This window comes from Biomphalaria glabrata, chromosome 9 (assembly GCF_947242115.1).
Source record: "Biomphalaria glabrata chromosome 9, xgBioGlab47.1, whole genome shotgun sequence".
NCBI lineage: Eukaryota > Metazoa > Mollusca > Gastropoda > Planorbidae > Biomphalaria > Biomphalaria glabrata.
In genome coordinates this window covers 25,266,360-25,289,169 of record NC_074719.1, presented here as the reverse complement: position 1 = coordinate 25,289,169, position 22,810 = coordinate 25,266,360, and the positions used below count along the sequence as shown (strand labels likewise).

Below are 22,810 nucleotides of genomic sequence, written 5' to 3'. Positions count from 1 at the left end.
AGTCAAGAATTAGTTGAGAAACCCAGAGGCTCATTATATACGTACTTCTAATATATTTGAGTCAAGAATTAGTTGAGGACGTAGAAGAGCAAAGAATAAAGAAATAGATAAAGAACCCAAAGGTTCTAAATATTTCCAATGATTAGGAACTAGCCTTCCAATACTTAGGAACTAGCCTTACAATACTTAGGAAATAACCTTACAATACTTAGGAAATAGCCTTACAATACTTAGGAAATAACCTTACAATACTTAGGAACTAGCCTTACAGTACTTAGGAACTAGCCTTACAATACTTAGGAAATAACCTTACAATACTTAGGAAATAGCCTTACAATACTTAGGAAATAACCTTACAATACTTAGGAAATAACCTTACAATACTTAGGAAATAACCTTACAATACTTAGGAAATAACCTTACAATACTTTGGAAATAACCTTACAATACTTTGGAAATAACTTACAATACCTAAACATGAATAAGTCGACAGCTAAACAGTCCTTGACAAACTGAATCCTGAAATCCAATATACACTTCAAATTTACACCTAGACGGTGGATCAAAAAAATCAAGGTAAAAGAAAGCATTTAATAGAGTAGAACGTTTAGACTATGTTTTCTTAAAGGCATCTGGGTTTAATCAGAGTGCAATGAACTGAGATGATACGGAGTTGATGCATTCAAGCATCGAATAAGTTGTTCAAGCCAGCCAAGATAATCAACCAGTAATTAACCTTTCTTTAAATATACCAGTACACTCTATTACTAAATGTAGACTCAACTAATTTCAATGAAATTGAAATTCTTGTTAACAATAGTTTTAGTCAAGAAGATTGAGCTGTGAAGTCTACTTCTATTTCTTTCGAATGAACTTCCTTAAATTATAAGATAAGATGATAATATAGTTTTTACCAAAACCTTTTTAATTCAAATTCAAGTATTATTGTTTTATAAGTGTTCTCTACTAGCAAAAACAAAACAAAAAACGGATGCTGAGTTTTCTTCTTTCCCCCCCCCCCTCTCCACTCTAACCAGCCCCCCCCCCCCCTCTTCGTATGATAAGTCAGAGGAGATAACCGGTGAACTACCACACATGTCTGTCCTGATTAAAGCCACTTCTTACGCCTAATGACTTGAACGCTGCCTCCAGAACAACATCGTTAAAGCTCACTCCAGACTTCCACGTACGCATCATCAAAGGCAGGACCGCCCTTAGGGACAGGAGCGATTCTGTTGTGTGTGGGGGCCCACTAATGGCTATTACATCACAACATGTGGTCCTGGGATACTTGATTTTTTTTTAAAGGGCTGAGAGGGCGCAGCCATCACAACAGTTTTGCACTTAAAACATTGCTTACAATAAGTGTGCAGGTATAAAACTATTTTCATGGTGCTAACAATACAATAGTTGTGTAATTAGAAAAGTGATGTTAGCTAAGCTGACAATAGTTGTGCATTGCTGTTTACTAAACTAACAGTAGCTCCATTGTTTAGTGTCTATAGATGAGCTCCAAGTCTGTACTGCCACAAATGATCAAGGACGCTCCTACGTGCATATGCCTCCTTCTTTAATTGACTATTTTATTTAGTTACCTACAAAGTGGGTGATCGATCACATAAGCTTTCCGTCAACAGGTCCAACCAATTTGATACCTATAAGATCTAATAGTCAATAATGTATTCTGTAAAACTTGGCGAAATCCTTTGATTCTGTGCCATGGACATCCCTGTGTGAACTCTGTTGGACAGATCCTCTCTTCACATATTTTCAATTAGCCAACTATATTCATAAAACTGTCACTCATTGTGGAAGTAACCATTCACATGATCTAGATCAGGGGTGGGCAAATTACGGCCCGCGGGCCACATGCGGCTCGCCGGAGTGTTTTATGCGGCCCGCCGACACCTACAGAAGTCAGGTGTGCCCACAGTATATACTTATAAAAATGCAAATATATTAAAAATAATATAAATATAAATTATTGAAACTGTCATTATAAAAAGTTTCAATCAAACGAAGACTATGCTTATTTGTTATACATCAATACACTCAATTCAAGACACAATCTCTGATCAGTTTTATTCAATGCTATGAAGAACTGTGTTGAATGTTGGGTATGCTTGGAACAAGATGGCAAGGGTGACAACTTGTGGAGCTCGATATTTGACTGAGTAAAATGGTGTGTTTTTTTTAATACCCCAACCATAAACTTTAAACAGGAAAGTTTGCACAAAGCTGCATAAAATTCATCGTTGTATTCACACACGGAGAAAATAGAATGTATTAACCACAAGTAGTTTCGATAAAGAACACAATAATCCCGTATCCGCTATCTAAGCATGGGCAAGGTAAACGAGAACACTTTAAAATCTCAAGGAAGAAATTGTTATGTTACTTGAAGGACACTGACTGTGACTTTGTTACCAATATTTCTAATGAAGAGTGGAAGACAGATTTCATGTTTCATTATTGCCATTGCAATGAGTTCCTTGCATATGAAATGTAAATGGATTTTAAATCCTTTCAAACAAGGCCTTCCAATTTCTACAAGCAAGCAAAAGAAAACAGGTTTTGTCTTTTTACTTTGCTGAAAGGTGAAATTATTTCTAGTGAAATGATTAAAAGTACAACACTTATTTAGATTCCCTAATTTTGCAATTTATCAAAGCAAATTTTAAGACGTCAAGAACCAGTTTTCAATACCATTAGCTCACCATTTAGCGCAAAAGCTGATTTAACTCCAGAGGACATAACTCCGAGCAAAGAGAATTCACAGTCAGTACTTCCACAGGAGCCTTATGAGTGCCAGAATCTGTATGTCAACACTTTTAAAAAAAATGTGCTGCTGTTCACACAATTTGTGTACACATACATCTGTTCTTCTTCTTCTTTGTTCTCATTTTACATGTTGGAGGGTTCAGATCAGTAATCCTATATCTGAGATGAACCGCGCAATGTTTTCCAGATCAGGCAGTTCTCCGAATAGTTTTGGTTCTATAGGAGGGCTTTGGGGCCAGAGTCTTGTTCGGGTCTATGATTTAGTATGCACCATTGAAGGACATGGTCAGCATTTCTCTGGTGATGCTCCAAAAGGGCATGTTACGCTCGTCCCGACATTTAACTTCCAGTGAACAAGTATTATATTTTGGGTGGGGGGGGGGAAACTAAACAAGTATAATTACTGGTCGATTTTGACTAACTGTAATTTGACAGCAGTCACAAGGGTAACACCTAGTAATCTAGTTCCATAGTTCCGGAACATTATGCACGAGCGCAAAAAGTAAAATACTGCACATTAAGTACAACTGTATATTAGTGGGGTTATTGTAATATAAAAAGACAACAGTAATTTAAAAAAATATTAATTGATTTCAAAAATTGCTAACTGTTCTCGTAATTCCTTAACGTGGAATGTGGAAAAAAGAAACGTGAATATAATAATGTGTAACAATGAATTAAATGTTAGCTAGAGTATATTTCTAAGTTGTATATACATATGCGGCCCGCCATTCCCAAATTTTAAGAAATGCGGCCCTCGATCCAAAAAGGTTGCCCACCCCTGATCTAGATCTAGATCTGGAGGGATTGATAGAGTGCACCATTCTTCACCTCATGCTGTTATTCCCATTGTCTCCAAAAAAAATTCAACATTTGTCTCAGAGAACAAGGATTGATCACGAGCTCATTTTCCCCTTGTATATATATATATATATATATATATATATATATATATATATATATATATATATATATATATATATATATTAACACATGGTGTATTGATATCACATACTGTATTGATAACACATGGTGTATTGATATCACATACTGTATTGATAACACATGGTGTATTGATATCACATACTGTATTGATATCACATACTAAACTGATATCTTATACTGCATTGATATCACACACTGCTTGTTATCACATATTAAACTGATATCACATACTGTATTCATATCAATTATCCAATGCTGTGTTGAAACTCTTGAGTAATTATAATGTGTTATAAAATATTTTTTTGACTAGTACTGTGTATAACAGTGATGCCCAAGGTACGGCCCACGGGCCAGATCCGGCCCGCGACGTGGTTCTATCCGGCCCGCCAAAACGCCAAAACAAAATTAAGAAAATCACCCACACCCCCCTGCCCAAAAAGAAAAGGTTGAAAAATGTAACTTTACCTACATTAGGGTTCTCTCTTTGTTCTAATGGATTGGTACCACGACATTGAACACTTTAATGTAAAATGTAACAGAAAAAGTGACACGGATCTTTACTCTTTTTTTGTTTGGAACATGATAATAAGCCAACATATTTGTTTTATAAAGAACGTGTGGCTGTTTAACCAAAAAAAAACACATATGAACAGCATTATGAAGCAAATTTAGCGGTATTGATGGGAATATTGAACACAAAGAGACAAGAAAATTAGTCGGTGGTAAAACATGCTAAAATGTTGCTCACATTTGAAGTAGAGAAATGAACCCATTTTCCGACGCGTGAAAAAAAAATAAAATCAAAATTCCAATTTGTTAATGTAAGTATCCATGGGTTTCTCATAAAATTAGTTTAAAGTCAATTTCATTTCTGTTTTTATTTTTGTTACTTTTTCGGTCATGTGGCCCGCGACACGAGTGTCGGAAATTAAAATGGCCCGCAGGTCGAATTAGGTTGGGCATCACTGGTGTATAAGATGTACCCTATTAGGCCTGCCTAAGAATTAAGGAAATTTTACGAAGTGATCAAGACCCAGTAGCTGTGACCATATTGAAACATAGAATTACAGTAAACTCAAGCCATATGTTCATTAATCATTTATAAATCCATCATATATTTGTAAATATACTTTCACTCAACTATTCTTCTCCGTATTTGTCATCAGGTTTGTCAGGAGAGCAGAGGGCGTTCTTTGAAAACAGTAAATCTGAATTGTCCTATCAACGAAATGGTGACACTTGGACCATAGCCGTTGGCATTGTGGGAGTCCCCCAGAACACGACCTTTACCTTCAAACTAGGAGAGACTTATGACTCTACAAATATAGACGGATCTCCTTTAAAGGTAGGCCTATATTTGGTACTATCATTCCTACACTTGTTACTGGAGTACAGGCCCCTTGTTTCAAACAGAAGTTACATTCAATAAAATGGTAGCTCTGAGTAATGTTGTTAAAAAGTAGAAGAAACTAGACATCACTTCTGTTCACTTTTCTGTAGGATAAATTAGAAATGTCAGTCAAACAGATGTATGCGCTAAACAAAATAGTTACTAGCAAACGTACACCTATTCTCGGACTGAAATAGCGTGGAGTCTATATCATTTATAGCCTGGATAATATTCATCTATATCATTGATCAATTAGTTCGAATAGACTGAACACTTTCGTTTTTTCAGCAAGACATACAAATTATGTTGTACTAGAAGTCATCATCAAATATTTCCATTGGAGCAAGACATACAAATTATGTTGTACTAGAAGTCATCATCAAATATTTCCATTAGAGCAAGACATATAAATTATGTTGTACTAGAAGTCATCATCAAATATTTCCATTAGAGCAAGACATACAAATTATGTTGTACTAGAAGTCATCATCAAATATTTCCATTGGAGCAAGACATACAAATTATGTTGTACTAGAAGTCATCATCAAATATTTCCATTAGAGCAAGACATACAAATTATGTTGTACTAGAAGTCATCATCAAATATTTCCATTAGAGCAAGACATACAAATTATGTTGTACTAGAAGTCATCATCAAATATTTCCATTGGAGCAAGACATACAAATTATGTTGTACTAGAAGTCATCATCAAATATTTCCATTGGAGCAAGACATACAAATTATGTTGTACTAGAAGTCATCATCAAATATTTCCATTAGAGCAAGACATACAAATTATGTTGTACTAGAAGTCATCATCAAATATTTCCATTAGAGCAAGACATACAAATTATGTTGTACTAGAAGTCATCATCAAATATTTCCATTGGAGCAAGACATACAAATTATGTTGTACTAGAAGTCATCAGCAAATATTTCCATTGGAGCAAGACATACAAATTATGTTGTACTAGAAGTCATCATCAAATATTTCCATTAGAGCAAGACATACAAATTATGTTGTACTAGAAGTCATCATCAAATATTTCCATTGGAGCAAGACATACAAATTATGTTGTACTAGAAGTCATCATCAAATATTTCCATTGGAGCAAGGGCTTCAGTAACTCCAATTTTCCCCTTTAAAAATTCATGTCAATAGCATGTGACTTTTTTGAAGGAGACTAGTAGACTTAAGATAGAGTCAGAACAAAATAGAAAATAATGGAACATGCGCTAGTTCTGTAACAGAATATCTAAAGTTACTTGTTCCAATTGTACCACGGGTAGGCCCTGGCGGTATGACTCGTATCTTTTGCAGAATCCGTTGACGTTTGGTAATGTATTCAACTAAGCCTGGCACTATTTTATTTGCTTTTGGAGGATTATTTGGACCTGATGAAGGTTGGTGCTACCATTAAGATGTGTTGACCTTTCCAAATATTGTACGACCAGTTCTTATTGACTGAATAAAGTCCTGAAGTTTTCAACCAGTGTCCAATCTAATGGTCATGTTCAAAATGGTTTTATAACCAACTTTCAAAAGAGGACTTGATTTTGCCTTTCGTTGAGTGATTATGTGGGATAACATAAGACAAAAGTTGCTCAACTTAGCATGAGTATAACAGGCACTTAATAGACTTTAAAAGGCATATCTGTAGTGTATTTAGGACAACAAAACTCTGTGGGCATTACGTAGATGTACTTCTAGTTACCAAGATCTCGCCAATTCAAAAAAAAAAAATCTTGTTGGCTACGTTATCAAAGGGAGATAACTTTAAATATAACTGTAGAATCGTTGGCCAAACTATTAATTCCCATGGATGAATAAAAAAAAAAAAAAAAGCAATAGACTCGCTGTACGTTACGTTTTGAATATTTTATTGATTTATTTTATGAATGTTTATTTATTATACATACACATCTTTCAAGTGTTCATTGTTTGTCATTATTAGAGTGTCATTAGACAAGATGGGAATAGACTTGTTGAACGACACGAGAACCAAGGCCAACGGAACTTTGTGATGGACATCGTCCGAGAGGTCAATAATGACTTAATGAATGCTGTAAGTGCTATTCACGCAAGTCTTTAAAATTTATTTTTGTTCAACATTGATCGAGACATTTAGATTAAAACTAGTTAGGGTATAAATAATGAAACTATATTGTAAATGTACTTGATCTATCTACAGACTACAACTATAGGCGGTGTTTCTATGCAGACCATATACAGAAGAACCTAGAGAGTCCAAGTACTGCCTATAGAGACAACACTTCTCGCCTGTTCTAATGCTAATGTGTCTGGATTGATGGTGATTCCTGCAGTAACTGTTCAGCTTTAGATGTTTGTCGTGTTCAACCTTGTCAATGTTGTACATCAGAGATCGGATTAACATGGCTGCTTAGTTAGTGTTCAGATAATGTTCTTCTAGTTTCTTGCATATTTTTGGTCATTTGCTATGTCTAATAAGCAGTACGCATTTATAAAGGTGAATTTTTTATAGCAAAGTGGTAGAGCCTATTTTTCCCGACACATAGAGTTCTAGTCTCGACATGGGACAGCAGGTCCATTGATTAGATTTGGCGGTACTTTTTTTTTATAGCCTCTCATTTCCCGCGACAACAAAAGTGCCAGGTTACTTGATATGGGCTAGCACCATGGCAACGCGTCTGAAAAATGTAACCCTACAACTTCAAATAAAACTCTAATTTGATTTTACTTTTGATGAATCTTTGGAATGAAACTATTCTAGGTTGTTTTTTTCACATTAGTAAACGTTTTATCGCCCACAGTGAAGTAGAGAAATCTCTTTAAACTGAGTTTTTTTTTTTTAATTCAAAATAACATATTTGCTTGCTCAACATGTTACTGTGTATATAGTGTATGGTGTGAATCCGTTTCCAATAATGATTATTTGTATTGAATCACTGCTGCTTCATTGTTTTAGGTACAGAGATTAAAACTGAATTAAACTTTAAAAAAAACTACTTTGGTATTGCCTTTAACAGAAGAGATAAAAGGAGAAAGTCTTTGTTTCATTAGAAATGAACTTAGATCACTAGATATCCTGGTGCTTGCTTGGTCTTTATAAATGTTCAGAATTGATGATCTAGTGAATGCTGTTATTGATTGGAATTGACTATTTTTCATGTGTGTCTAATTGAATACCTATTAAGACCCTTTCGAGAATCGGCTTTAGTTTTCGGATCATCTGTTAGAGCCCACTCTTGCTTCATGTCCCTGTTGATGCTGTGAAAACCTGCAGCAAGTTCTTTGATTTGTAGGACTACAGATGTGACGTGAAGAGCAGCTAGGAGGACCTAAAGATGTGACGTGAAGAGCAGCTAGGAGGACCTAAAGATGTGACGACTACAATGAGGGACTGTGACAGGTGGGGAAATGTGACGTGTGTTTGGCACGTTTTATGTCTAGGGGATGATTATTTTTAAAGCTATCACACCCCCACTTATCAGCATATGAATCGGGAGCAGACACGCAACGAGACAAGGCAATGAAAGATAGATACAAAAGTTAAAATAAAGGATATTTATTTACATAAATATACATATAAGAATAAAAAGGGGAGGGTTTGCATCTATCTCTAATTAGTAAGGTATTTTGATCATCACTGTAGCACCTAATAAGAGTATGTCACTTTGTCCTCTGACTTAGCTGGTATTCCTGTTGATGTCGCAGCTGGCTGTGTCCTGGCTTGAGGTTCTGCAGCTGGAGGTGGCGCTCTAGCGGATAGAGGGACGCCGGTGATATAGTTCTTGTGGAGTCTCAATCCCCAAAATCTAATATCTGTAGTGGGCACAGTAGGGCGGGTGGCCGGCTACCGTGGGCACAAGGATACTGCGGGCAGAGCTGATCTGCCGTGGGCAGCGTAGTTGACAGGATATGTCCAGTGAGTTGCAGAGGGTTGGCGTAGCTATGACGTCTCACACAGATCTGGTCTATAGGGACGTCGCACCTAATAGCTTGACAGGTGGGCTGTCGAATAGGCGGGCAATGCCGATAGCGCCAAGTGGTAGAGTTGAGTAGATCTCAGTAGGCAAGTGCAGTGCTGAATAGCACTAAGCACATAGATAGTAGGTGATTCTTGATATCAAACAAATAGGCAGGTAAATAGTTGAGTAGTGTCGAGTAGACCCTAAGCGGCAAATAGGCAGGTAAGTAATCCGATAAATAGGCAGACACCTGAGGGAGGCTGCGGATAAATAAAGACAAGTTAGGACATGTCTCTCATACATCTTATCGATGCCCTCGACTGAGGTGCATTCGTCAGATTGGTAAAATTGCTTTAGAGCATAAAAGGGAGATGATGACAAATGGGATTTGGAAACTAGACGGCAGATAGTAGCAATATAAAAACGTACATAAAAGAGAACGTAATAATGTAAAAATGTACATAGAAGGGGAAATAATAATCTCAAATAAACAACACAGGTGGGTAAAGAAGGAAAAGGGGGGGGGGGGGGAGGGCGGTGGTCAGCGACCCAAACGATTTGTTTACATATGACCGTGGGTCGAGAACAATGGAGCGTGCTTGAATGTAGAGTGTGTCCGTTCAAGCGGGGTAACCCTTATAAAAGTAAAATGAGTAAAGGGGAGATAATCCATTACAGGGAAGATAATTCATATCTCTTTTCTAGACGCAGTACCAGTGCGCTAGTAAGATTATCAAGGCTGTCAACCGAGATAAAAGAAATAAAATAAGATGTACAAATATATACATGGTTGCATCAACGATCAATTGAGCAACGTAGCATTAATAGATTAATGCAATACATAAATAAATACATAGCACAAGTTTATGTTTTCTACTTACGCCAGTGAGAAATACACAATGCACTAATTAAATATAAATGAACTAAGCAAAATACACATGATAAAATCCATGGAAATATACACAGAGTAAATAAGATGGAACTTGTGATTAAGTTCGGCTTACCACCAGGTATTCCTCTAGGAGAAAGAGTAAGTGATATAGTCCAGACTCGATAGCTCAGCTCGAATGAGAAAGAGAGGGTCTGACTTGAGTTGGTTTACTATATATATATGCCTGAAAAGTGTGGGCGGACACCGGAAATGTACTAGGCTAAGAATTAGCTTACACGTGGGTGAAGTCCGACAAGCGACGCACCTTGGTGTATCACGCGGTATGTTGACCAGGGTAATCCCTTAGATCAAAGAGAGACGTGAGAGAAGGGGGGGGGGGAGAAGGATTAGCTTGCATTCAAACCAAGGTGGGGGTCAACCGCGACCGTCCTTCAGACATCCGGCGGGCAAGACAAAAGAGATTGCGTGTCTACCTTTCCCCGATCAAGGGCAGATAAATGAAAGGACGCGCCTTAGCTATCTCCAAGGTGGTCAACTAAGTCCAGCCTGGAGCGGAAAAGGTGGCGCGGGTGAAGAAATTGGGGTTAGGACGGGGAAATAATTGAAATAAAATAAATAAATAATGAAAAATAATAATTAATGCTGTGATAATTTAGAGTGACTCTGACAGCGAGTTTTTGACTTGTCACATACGCCGCCGCCAAGATGGATCTATCGCAGAAAGATCCATAAAGTGCGAGCAGACTGATGTCACTCTAACTTTAAGATCAGTTGTTATCACAGCATTAAAAAAAAAATCTGGAAAATAAAGGGGTATCCATGCCAGGAGGAGAGTCTGTCCAAGTCTGTCCGTGGTCTACTTTCCGTCCCTGAGTATGTAGTCACCTGGGTGAAACATTTGGGGTTGCTCGGGAGAGTAGATTGGGCGATTGGGTGTGTAATAATTCCTTCCTGGGGCGGATTGGGGAGTGTGATTGGGGCTTAGGCGGGGTGCCCAAGGCACGTGTGCACGTTGGGGCTTACCTCCGAAGCCGCTGTGAGGCGCTTCTTTACGAGAGTAAGTAGTCAGCTTACCTCGGTATCGTCTGACACGATCAATGTCAGGGAAGAGTGGCCTGATAAAGAATGTGGAGTTCTGCTCGAGAACGTCCCCACGAGTGCTATAATTTGGCTTACGTCGTGGCTTCCTGACATGGTCAATGCCAGGGCGGGGTTGATAACGATTGGTGGCCGAGGGGCCATGGTTAAAAGTGTTTTCACGAGCGCGAGGGTTCGGCTTACCTCGTGACTTCCTGACACTATCAATGCCAGGGGGAGGTTGATTCGGAATGGTGGCTGAAAAGCCATGAAGAGGAGTGAGTCCGCGAGAGCAAGGGTTCATCTTACCTCGGGGCATTCTGACACTGTCAATGTCAGAGGAATGTCGTTTAATTTTGGCGGAGTAGCCTGGGTCAAGTAGATCCTCACGAGTGCGCGGGCACACTTTAACTCGTGACTTCCTAGCAGTGTCAATGCCAGGGTGGAGTGGTTTGAGATTCGCTGATGAGTCGGGACTAGGCGTGTTAGTGTGGCGACCAGGGCTTCCAACCTGCTGGTTGCTGCCACGTTTCTGCTTCGTCGATCTACCGACGGGCAGAGAGAAGTATGGCTTATGGACTACTCCAAGAGGGACATATTTGGAGCCTAGAATGAAATCATACACTGGCGTGTCCATGACGGCGGCATCAATGGTGCCATGTACGTATCTGCACTCCACGTGTACCCTCGCGACAGGTAGAACCTGCGGAGGAGTGCCACGGTCTATAGACTGGATTGTCACTGTTCCACCAGTGAGATCCGATGGGTCAATCAGCGCCCTATTGATTACCGCGCCAAACGAACAACCTGAGTCGTATAGGCCCAAGACTTCAACACCGTTGGCCAGAATGTTCTCTACTCCCGGAGGAGAGGAGATGGGGTGAGGTAGCACTGGTGGGAGTTCTGGTTGGCCGAGATCAAAGGCAGTAGGTTGAGGAGCCACGGCCATCGTGGAGACGAAGTATGTGTCCTCCTCCGGTTGGTCAGAAGGATCGATCGCGGAGGGTTGAGAGACTGGCGTCACCGTAGATAGGGTCCGTGGGGCCTGCTGCTGCCGTTGTGGGGTGGGTCTACTGTCACGCGCGCTATGACGTAAGTCACGCTGAGAGTAGTTGGACTGGTTATAGCGAGACTGGTGGTTGGGGCGGTTATTGTAGTTATGAGGGGATGATTGCCGGCCTGGTGCCTGGTTGGGCTGGGGAGTTTTGGGAGCAAGGTTGGACTGAGCAGGAGAAGTTGGTTGGTCTGTTTGCTGGTCTGTCGCGGTAGCCTTGCCTTTTAAGTCCTTTCGGGCGTTCAAGTACCGGTCAGCGGCGGAAGCTATGTCAGCGGGTGCAGTTGCTTGTTGCTCCTTGACATAAACTCTGACCTCTGGGGACATGCATTCTAACAGCTGCTCAGAGAGTATGAGGCATGCTAGGCCATCAAAAGTCTCTGGCAATTGGCTGAGAGCGTGCCACCTGACAAGGTACTTGTCCAGCCTTTCGCAGAGGTTGCCGTAGGTCTCTCTGCGTTCGAGGCGTGACCCTCTGAACTTTTTGTGGTAGGCCTCGGCAGTCAGCTCGAACTGGATCAGCAGCGCCTGCTTGAGGGCTGCGTAATCTTCTCGCTGGCCGGAGGGAAGTTTGGAGTAAACTTCGTAGGCTTTGCCTCGGAGGCATTGGGATAGCCGGAAGCACCATTTCTCCTCTGGCAGACCGTAAAAGCGTGCTACTTCCTCAAAGCGGACAAGATAAACTTCGATGTTCTCTGTCTTGTCGTCAAAGTGCTCCATTGGCATGTGGGGTAGACCGTTCAAGGAACTTTGAAAGGAGGCTGGGCTAGCCGGGCGTGACTCGGAAGAAGCGTGGCGGGCGGCCTCGTTTTCTTTGTCCGCGGCTATCTTTTCTCTCGCTGTAATTTGTTGCTCTTTTTCTCTTTCTCGCTCTGTGACTTCTTTAGCAATGGCTATTTCAGCTTCCTTTCTTTCTCTAGCAATAGCTATTTCATTATCCTTTTCCTTCATTGCTAGCTCATGCTCCCTTGCATGTTTTTCCTGTTCCTCTCTATCAAGAGCAGCAAGTCGTCCCTTAATGTATTCATTCTGCTCTGCGTCGCTAAACAATTTAGCCTCATCCATGATATCTGCTATCCGCTGCTTGCGGTCAGGTTCAGTCTTGGAGCGAGTGCCGCTGGCCATAATGATGAGGGGTGGGTAATGAGAGGTACTAGGATGGTGGAGGGGCAGATAGAATGGATAATAGGGTCGAGCTAGAACTAAAGAAAGTGGGTTAGCGAAAGTGAGTCGCCGGTTATAGGAAAGAGTGCTAAAGGAATGTGGTGTCTGCCTATGTTAATCACAAATTCCTGCAATGAAATATTACAAATAAAATGCAATAAATATAAAATATAAAATATGACAGAAGTGACACTCTTGAAAATGCGAAGTGATGATACTTATAAATATTCTTAGAAAAAAATTGATATGGAATTTAGTTATTGCTGCCTGTTCGTGCCTGCTGTAAAGATGGGTTAAATCCACGGACGGGCTCGCCAAAATGTGACAGGTGGGGAAATGTGACGTGTGTTTGGCACGTTTTATGTCTAGGGGATGATTATTTTTAAAGCTATCACACCCCCACTTATCAGCATATGAATCGGGAGCAGACACGCAACGAGACAAGGCAATGAAAGATAGATACAAAAGTTAAAATAAAGGATATTTATTTACATAAATATACATATAAGAATAAAAAGGGGAGGGTTTGCATCTATCTCTAATTAGTAAGGTATTTTGATCATCACTGTAGCACCTAATAAGAGTATGTCACTTTGTCCTCTGACTTAGCTGGTATTCCTGTTGATGTCGCAGCTGGCTGTGTCCTGGCTTGAGGTTCTGCAGCTGGAGGTGGCGCTCTAGCGGATAGAGGGACGCCGGTGATATAGTTCTTGTGGAGTCTCAATCCCCAAAATCTAATATCTGTAGTGGGCACAGTAGGGCGGGTGGCCGGCTACCGTGGGCACAAGGATACTGCGGGCAGAGCTGATCTGCCGTGGGCAGCGTAGTTGACAGGATATGTCCAGTGAGTTGCAGAGGGTTGGCGTAGCTATGACGTCTCACACAGATCTGGTCTATAGGGACGTCGCACCTAATAGCTTGACAGGTGGGCTGTCGAATAGGCGGGCAATGCCGATAGCGCCAAGTGGTAGAGTTGAGTAGATCTCAGTAGGCAAGTGCAGTGCTGAATAGCACTAAGCACATAGATAGTAGGTGATTCTTGATATCAAACAAATAGGCAGGTAAATAGTTGAGTAGTGTCGAGTAGACCCTAAGCGGCAAATAGGCAGGTAAGTAATCCGATAAATAGGCAGACACCTGAGGGAGGCTGCGGATAAATAAAGACAAGTTAGGACATGTCTCTCATACATCTTATCGATGCCCTCGACTGAGGTGCATTCGTCAGATTGGTAAAATTGCTTTAGAGCATAAAAGGGAGATGATGACAAATGGGATTTGGAAACTAGACGGCAGATAGTAGCAATATAAAAACGTACATAAAAGAGAACGTAATAATGTAAAAATGTACATAGAAGGGGAAATAATAATCTCAAATAAACAACACAGGTGGGTAAAGAAGGAAAAGGGGGGGGGGGGGGAGGGCGGTGGTCAGCGACCCAAACGATTTGTTTACATATGACCGTGGGTCGAGAACAATGGAGCGTGCTTGAATGTAGAGTGTGTCCGTTCAAGCGGGGTAACCCTTATAAGAGTAAAATGAGTAAAGGGGAGATAATCCATTACAGGGAAGATAATTCATATCTCTTTTCTAGACGCAGTACCAGTGCGCTAGTAAGATTATCAAGGCTGTCAACCGAGATAAAAGAAATAAAATAAGATGTACAAATATATACATGGTTGCATCAACGATCAATTGAGCAACGTAGCATTAATAGATTAATGCAATACATAAATAAATACATAGCACAAGTTTATGTTTTCTACTTACGCCAGTGAGAAATACACAATGCACTAATTAAATATAAATGAACTAAGCAAAATACACATGATAAAATCCATGGAAATATACACAGAGTAAATAAGATGGAACTTGTGATTAAGTTCGGCTTACCACCAGGTATTCCTCTAGGAGAAAGAGTAAGTGATATAGTCCAGACTCGATAGCTCAGCTCGAATGAGAAAGAGAGGGTCTGACTTGAGTTGGTTTACTATATATATATGCCTGAAAAGTGTGGGCGGACACCGGAAATGTACTAGGCTAAGAATTAGCTTACACGTGGGTGAAGTCCGACAAGCGACGCACCTTGGTGTATCACGCGGTATGTTGACCAGGGTAATCCCTTAGATCAAAGAGAGACGTGAGAGAAGGGGGGGGGGGGAGAAGGATTAGCTTGCATTCAAACCAAGGTGGGGGTCAACCGCGACCGTCCTTCAGACATCCGGCGGGCAAGACAAAAGAGATTGCGTGTCTACCTTTCCCCGATCAAGGGCAGATAAATGAAAGGACGCGCCTTAGCTATCTCCAAGGTGGTCAACTAAGTCCAGCCTGGAGCGGAAAAGGTGGCGCGGGTGAAGAAATTGGGGTTAGGACGGGGAAATAATTGAAATAAAATAAATAAATAATGAAAAATAATAATTAATGCTGTGATAATTTAGAGTGACTCTGACAGCGAGTTTTTGACTTGTCACAGGGACTACAGATGTGACGTGTAATACTACCCTGAGAGCCTACAGATTGACGTGTAAAATTACTACAAGGGTCTACAGATATGACGTGTAAGACTACAATAAGGGTCTACAGATTGACGTGTAAGACTACCCTGAGAGCCTACAGATGTGAGATGTAAGACTACAATGAGAGATTACAGATGTGAGATGTAAGACTACAATGATAGATTACAGTTGTGATGTATTCTTTACTGAGTCGATGTTTGTGTAATTGTGACTATGTGCGGTCCAGCTCAATACATGTCATTCCTAACCACCCAAACATCTAGACACACACGAGCCAATGTATTATGACCTAACCTGTTACGACTTCGTTGAATCTCCTTAGATTACCTTTTCTTGAGTATAAAGATTCTGTAAATTAAACTCAAGTAAAGATTTGTATCAAATTTATCAATCATAAAACGATTTATACAAAATTAATACCATTATAATAAATTATCAATGTCTGTATACGTTGTAATTCCGGTTATAATTTGTGTTTTGTTTGTTATTTTTCTTGTTATAAACTTTAGAATAGTTTGTATCCTACTGACATCTTGACGATAAAGTATTACCTAATACCCCTGCCTAAGAACTTGTTGTCTTTAATTGTACTTTGGGCTGTACTCAGAGAAGTCAAATGTCGTTCAATGTGACACTGTTGCCTTATCAGGAGCTGTCTATGTCTATCTGAGTTGGATGTTAATGCAGACAGTGTGTATCTAATGAACAATGTCTTCTCCGTTATTTCAGTGGGAACACTTCAGAATTAAGATGACGAAACAATAACTACTCAAATGAATACATAAAAACGTTGGCAACATATGAAGGATACATTTCTTTACAAAGCTTACATTAACTTACTTCGTCTGTCTGTCCGTCAGTCTGTCTGGTAGAAATCTTGTCCGCGATTTATTTCCCACTTCCCATTCTCGGATCAAGTTAAAACATTTAAATAATTATCAATAGTTCATGACAATACATGAATCAATAAAAAAAGCAGCCAATTAGGTAATCAGTTAATGGTATTTAATTAATGTTTTTATCTTGAAAAAGGGATTTAAACCTTGCTTTGTTTTTTAAAAAAAAGTATTTTTTAAAATATTTTGCTTGTTAATATGTAACTTCTTTGTTGCTAAAAGTAGAATCAGAATTTAAAATTCAATCATTTGTGACTCTGTACTAGTCTGAACTTAACAACTATGAATCTTATTGTGTCTTTAGTACCAATAAGACTGTGTTTATAGTACTGGACACAGCTCTGTGTAATGACTATATTAAGATTTCTCTCAAATTAATGTGCACTCTTATTTGATTTGTTAATTCCCCCCCCCCCCTATTTTGCTTCTTGGCTTATTATCGGTGATTGACTATTCCAGTATGAACAACATCAGATCAGTAGATGGTATATTACAATGGTCAATGTGATTATTCTATTGAATGTTCATTAAAACTCTAAGGATGTGTGTTCTAGTCAAAGGACTTATTGAAATGCCTATATCATTGAACGTTGAGTTGTCAACTATGTACATTTGATGTCTGGCTCTTGTAATAAAACTGTGAAGTTATTTCTTTTATTCTTATTTCATTTAGTCATGTTCATTTTGTCATTATGAGCCTACATTAGGTTTGTGAACAGCGCTTTTTAAAATTATTATATAACACAATATCGCTTGGAACAATCAGAATCACGATAAGAAAATCAACATGAATAAAAAGGCACTACAATGAATCCAGATACTCTACACAATACACAAGGAAAGTTTTAAACTTAAGTGTCAGAAAGCTGTTGACTTGGTCTTAATTCATTCAATGTCCTTGTAAGAAATGATAAAGCTTATAAGGCTTTAACAAATCCTAAGCATCGGCGGTGGAAAATGTATAAATTTAGATTTGCAGACATAATCATCTAACTTTTAAATGATCAGCTAGGACCTCTACAGCAGATAGTGTGATTTAATTTGATGCGTATCGACAATAGCCCAGAGGTTGTGGTGTGCAAACTAATACAGATTAAGACCAATAGCAGGTAGAGCCTCGGGACATTTACATTAATTATGAGAAACCAGAAAGTATTAAGATATTCAAACAGTAAGAAGCTATGGTGTCAGATTAATTTCACACTAATATTACACGAAGGTCCAGATAATTTGTAAGGATGGATACAGAAAAAGCCGAAGTTTAAAGATCGGATTGATATACTCTTTGAGAATGACCACAAGCATGTGAATGTTGGACACTAGAAGAAGATTCGGAAAGAAATTTAAAAAAACGGGCACTGTTTGATTGTAACTTGCTGCACGACAAAGATATGGACACGTCATACTTTATGGAGGTCATGATATCCGTCCGGCAGCCAATGGCCTCATTGACAAAGTGTCCGGCTTTCTTCCTGTTGTTAACAGCACTGGCCTATATATCCAGCCATTGTTCCTATTCTCTGCTTCAAATACACAAAGTGACTCATAGATAAAGAAGAAAGTTTTAACGCTTTTTGACAACCTCCTTATTCAGACAATGTTTTCTTATATTCAAAGCTGTGACAACCTCCTTCTTATTCAGACAAAGTTTTCTTATATTCAAAGCTGTGACAAATTCTTTATTACTGCGGGGAGTCTATCTTCTATTCAAAGCTGCGCTGAAAAACTTTGTAGTAGGGGCCCTACAGCTTTTTAACTTATTTATTTATGTATTTTTTTTTTTGCGTTGACAACATTTCAAGTTTTCACTGATCAACGCACAGTGGATTAAACAAGAACAACATTTTAAGAAATACTTTTAAAAGAAATAAGTCAATACTTACTTTACACAACTTATAGAGCGATTATGTTTCCTCTTAATCACTCACAAATGTTGGATTTTAAAAATAGGGACATTTTTTTTTCTCGCCCCATCTCCCCCCCCCCCCAGAAAAAAATCCTGGTTAAAGTAAATGTATAAATCTACTAGACTTTAAAATATTCTAATTATAACCATTTAGATCTAGACATAGATGTGCCAAGTGTTAGTTAACATTAACATTCTTGAAGGAATAATGTCACATGCAGTGAATAGCAGATTTGATATTTCACCTACAATTTTTCAATAGAAGAATAGCAGGATAATACACTGTAGACACCTCAGAATATGCCTTTGTTTTTACTTTTAAATAAAGAAAATAAGGCTTTTCGCCGATGATCCGCATCGGGCCCCACTGGGACGCTCACGGCGCTTCCATGGCTGGCTAGGGAGGGGAGTCTACTGTCGCTCCACTAATTCTAGAAAGAACCTAATCTAGGATACAAGTGCAAGGGACTTAATGTAATAAAGATTAATTACGTATTATATATATAGCCCCCCCCCGCCCCCCGAAATGGGATCGGAATTTAGTGACTGATTTTTTGCTTTGATTTTGTTTATTTTAGGTGATATTTTAATACTAAAACATCACTTACCCCAGCACAGCCAAGGGGTTTTTTGAGTTTAAACCCCCCTCCATGATATATATATATATATATTTTTTTTTCTCTCTCTATTATATATATATATATATATATCATGGGCTTAGCCAGGATTTATTTTCGGGGGGGTTTGGGGGGGGGATTTTTTTCTCCCCCCCCCCCCGCCGCCCCCCCCCCCCCCACCGCAAAAAAATATCTATATGTATGTGTGTGTGTGTGTGTACATAATCTTTATTACATTCTGACCCTTCATTCTTTCAGAAGACGTTTATTGTGCCCTAAAATAGGTTCTTCCTGGAGTTAGTGGAAAAATTGTAGACTCCTCGCCATTACCAGAAAGCCCCGCCGCCAAGCACTATTTCTGGTTTTGAAAGCCAACAAAATACATATTCTGAGGTATCTGCTGTGCATTTTACTGCTATTAGAAAGGTTTATTTCAAAAACCTAATGTGCTATTCTTACTGACTTAGACCCTCCCGCGCCGTTCGGCGCATTTGCCGTCAAGCTGTTTCCGCAAAAATCTGTCACTGGTAATGTCTGAAGCCTCTTCCCACTTGCTCTGAGGATCTCCATGAAAGTGTGGCGCCAAGTTGTACTAGGATGTCATCGCAACTCTTATTATGCGTAATTCATTTTGTCAGAGAACATGTCCCGCAAACCTCATGCGACGCTCTGTCACAATCTTACTTCGGGGTCGACTCCCAGTTCGGCATAGGATTTCCTTGATTTAGACCCGATCTCTAAAAGTGACTCCTAAAACCTGTCTTAGCCATCTTTGTTGAGCCACATTTAGTGTTTTTCAATTTCGGCACATATGACTATTCACTGCACTCTATTAATGGAGCCCCGCCACTGGTAGAAATATGTAACCTCTCTTGAACACGCTCTTGGAATTAGGTGACTGTAGTTTGCATTAGATTTTATATCGAAAAGGGAAGTTTTATCGTCAAAATCATCTGTTGGGGGTTTAAAACTAAAAAATCTCTGGAGTTTTTTTGTTTTTTTTAAATCAAAACCCCATTTAGCTACGGTCAATGAATTGGTAAATGTAGTTTGCTTTAGAATAATATTGAAGATAGAGGTTTTCCACCTCAAAATGCTCTGTAGGGGGATCTTAAACTCAAAACCATCTGGAGGGCTTTTAAACTTTTTAAAAAGCCATCTATAGGAGAGGAGTTTAAACTCAAAACCCCCAATTGGATTGGCTACGCTCAAATAATTTTAGTGTGTAATTTGCTTTTTTTATATTGAAGAGGTATTTTTTAGCATCAAAACCTTCTGAAGGGGAGTTTAAACTCAAAACTCCTTTTGGCAACGTTCATGTATTTTGAATGCGTAATCTACTGGGGGTTTTTTTACATTGAAGATGTATTTTTTAGCTACAAACCCCGCTAGCGGGGGGTTTAAACTCAAAACCTGTTTGGCTACGCTCATAGATTTTAGAGTGTGTAATTTGCTTTTTTTATATTGAAGAGATATTTTTAAGCCTCAATCTCCACTGGAGGGGAGTTTAAACTCAAAACCCCTTTGACTACACTCATAGAATTTTGAGTGTATAATTTGCTTTGTTTTTAACATTCAAGAGGTATTTTTTTACCTTCAAACCCAGCTGAAAAAAAAAGGGGGGGGGGGTAAATTCAAAACTACGCTCATAACATTTTGAGTTCGTAATTTACTTTTTTTTTTTATATTGAAAAGGTATTTTTTAGCTTCAAACCCTACTGAAGAGGGGGTGGGGGTTACCTCAAAACCTCTTTGGCTACGCTCATAGAATTTTGAGTGTGTAATTTTCTTTTTTTATATTGAAGAGGGGGTTTATCGTAAATTTTGGAGGGGGTTTAAAAATCAAAATCTTCCTTAACTGTGCTCGTGAAATTTGGGGGATTGTCGTTTTCTTTTGTGTTATAGAAGAGGGGAATTTAACTGCGAAAACCCCTGGTAGGGGGTTTAAGTTGGTAGGGGTTTTAAACTCAAAACCTCGTTTGCTGTGCTTGGGCAAGTGGTAGTTTAGTCTTAAAATCTCACCTAAAATAAACAAAATCAAAGCAAAAAATTAGTCACTAAATTCCGATCCCCCCCCTGGCTACGCCCATGATATATATATATATATATATATATATATATATTGTTAAGACGTGGGATTGAACTAAATAAAATAACTCACCGATTCTCAGATCACTGGAATCTCTGATTTGCAGAAGCACTACAATCCAACTATGATCAATCAATATCCCCGGTAAAAAGAAATAATGTCACATCTCCAAATTAAATTTACGTATCCCGATTCACTAACGCAAATTAAAGAAAACACATTTACACACTAGTTCAGGTCATGTACGCCCAGCAGCATAAACAAAAATCACCCTACTTCGTACGTGGAAAAATGGTTAGTCAGGGAGGAACAGGGTTACAACAATATATATATATATATGTATATATCATCGGCGCCCGCAGGATTTTTTATAGGGGGGTGCAACTCGCCACTCATGGCTCAAAGTCGTAATTGCAACTTTTTTATTACTAAGAATATTAAAGGAAACCACCCATACACGTGAACAAACTATTTACTGTACGCTTTGATAAGTTTATCCCAACGGTTCGTGCATCCTGACGGTTAATTAAACAAAAACTGCAAACGTTGCCAAAACTGTCAATAACTTGACTACTGAATTGGTTCTCGTCGCGATGGACAAGCCGGCGTTGAACGCATATCTGGCAGTGCTGATATTCTTTATAATGTTGCAGCTATTGCATCATTTTAAGATGTAGACTAAACAAGTTGAACTGAACATTATTATTGCTTGAAAAGCGAAACGTTAACGAAGAAACTAACGAACAAAGTGACGTCATGTAAAGCCGTGTTCTTTAATAACTCCCGAAATCCAAACGTTTTTTCTCGGAGTGTCTGTCGACTACAAATTCTCGGTAGTACCAACTCAATACCCCGTTTGCCTGCCAGCATTCTCGCCTTCCTCAAGATGCCATCCTTAAAGTGTTCCTCAACATGGCCAACTTGGTATTTATGTCATTAATGTGACTGCTGATGTGTAGTTAAGCGGCGACTCATGCTTAGATGGACAGACCGCAACATCGCGGAAACTGGTTCATGAAAAGATGAATAGTTGACAAATAAGAAGCACATGAGAAGCAGGCACAGATTACACATATACAGTTTGTCAGGTTTCACTTGCAGTGGTTATTTTAAAATACGCCAAACAGTCACAGATCTTCTCAAAGTTGTCAAAGCGCGAAGGAATTCGTATTTCTCAGTCCATTGTGTCTCACATATAAGAGGTAAATTTAGCATCGCTCTCTCTTGGGACTGTTACGGAAGAAATAGATAATCTTCTGAATGACACCAACAGCATTAAGTATACCTGAAACGTCATTCAAGTCAATAATAAAAAGTTTAAGTATGTGGGACGCGAAACGGACAATGTCTGCTTTAGGATATTTTTCACGAATCCTAGCCTGAACACAGATTTAAATGCATCACGGGGCAGCCATAGCAGTCTTGGCCGAGTAGTTTGTCTAGGGGAAAAATGTACATAATGTATTCGCTGACAATGTAGTTGGACACAGACAGTGCGTCTCTCTAAACAACAAAGGCAAAACCAATGAATTC

At 39.1% G+C, this 22,810-nt stretch overlaps 1 protein-coding gene across 3 annotated transcripts in view; it reads left to right on the top strand.

The window, feature by feature from the left end:
- Positions 1-17,313, top strand: part of LOC106074983 (fatty acid-binding protein, heart-like) — an 80,019-nt gene extending 62,706 nt beyond the window's left edge. For all 3 annotated transcript variants that reach the window (XM_056040462.1, XM_056040461.1, XM_056040460.1), the window contains 4 exons: positions 4,893-5,071; positions 7,073-7,183; positions 7,310-8,509; positions 15,727-17,313. In XM_056040462.1, coding sequence (XP_055896437.1) covers positions 4,893-5,071; positions 7,073-7,183; positions 7,310-7,360 — 341 coding nt within the window. In that variant the 3' untranslated portion in view covers positions 7,361-8,509; positions 15,727-17,313. The remainder of the gene's footprint in view (positions 1-4,892; positions 5,072-7,072; positions 7,184-7,309; positions 8,510-15,726) is intronic.
- Positions 17,314-22,810: the final 5,497 nt, after the last annotated feature.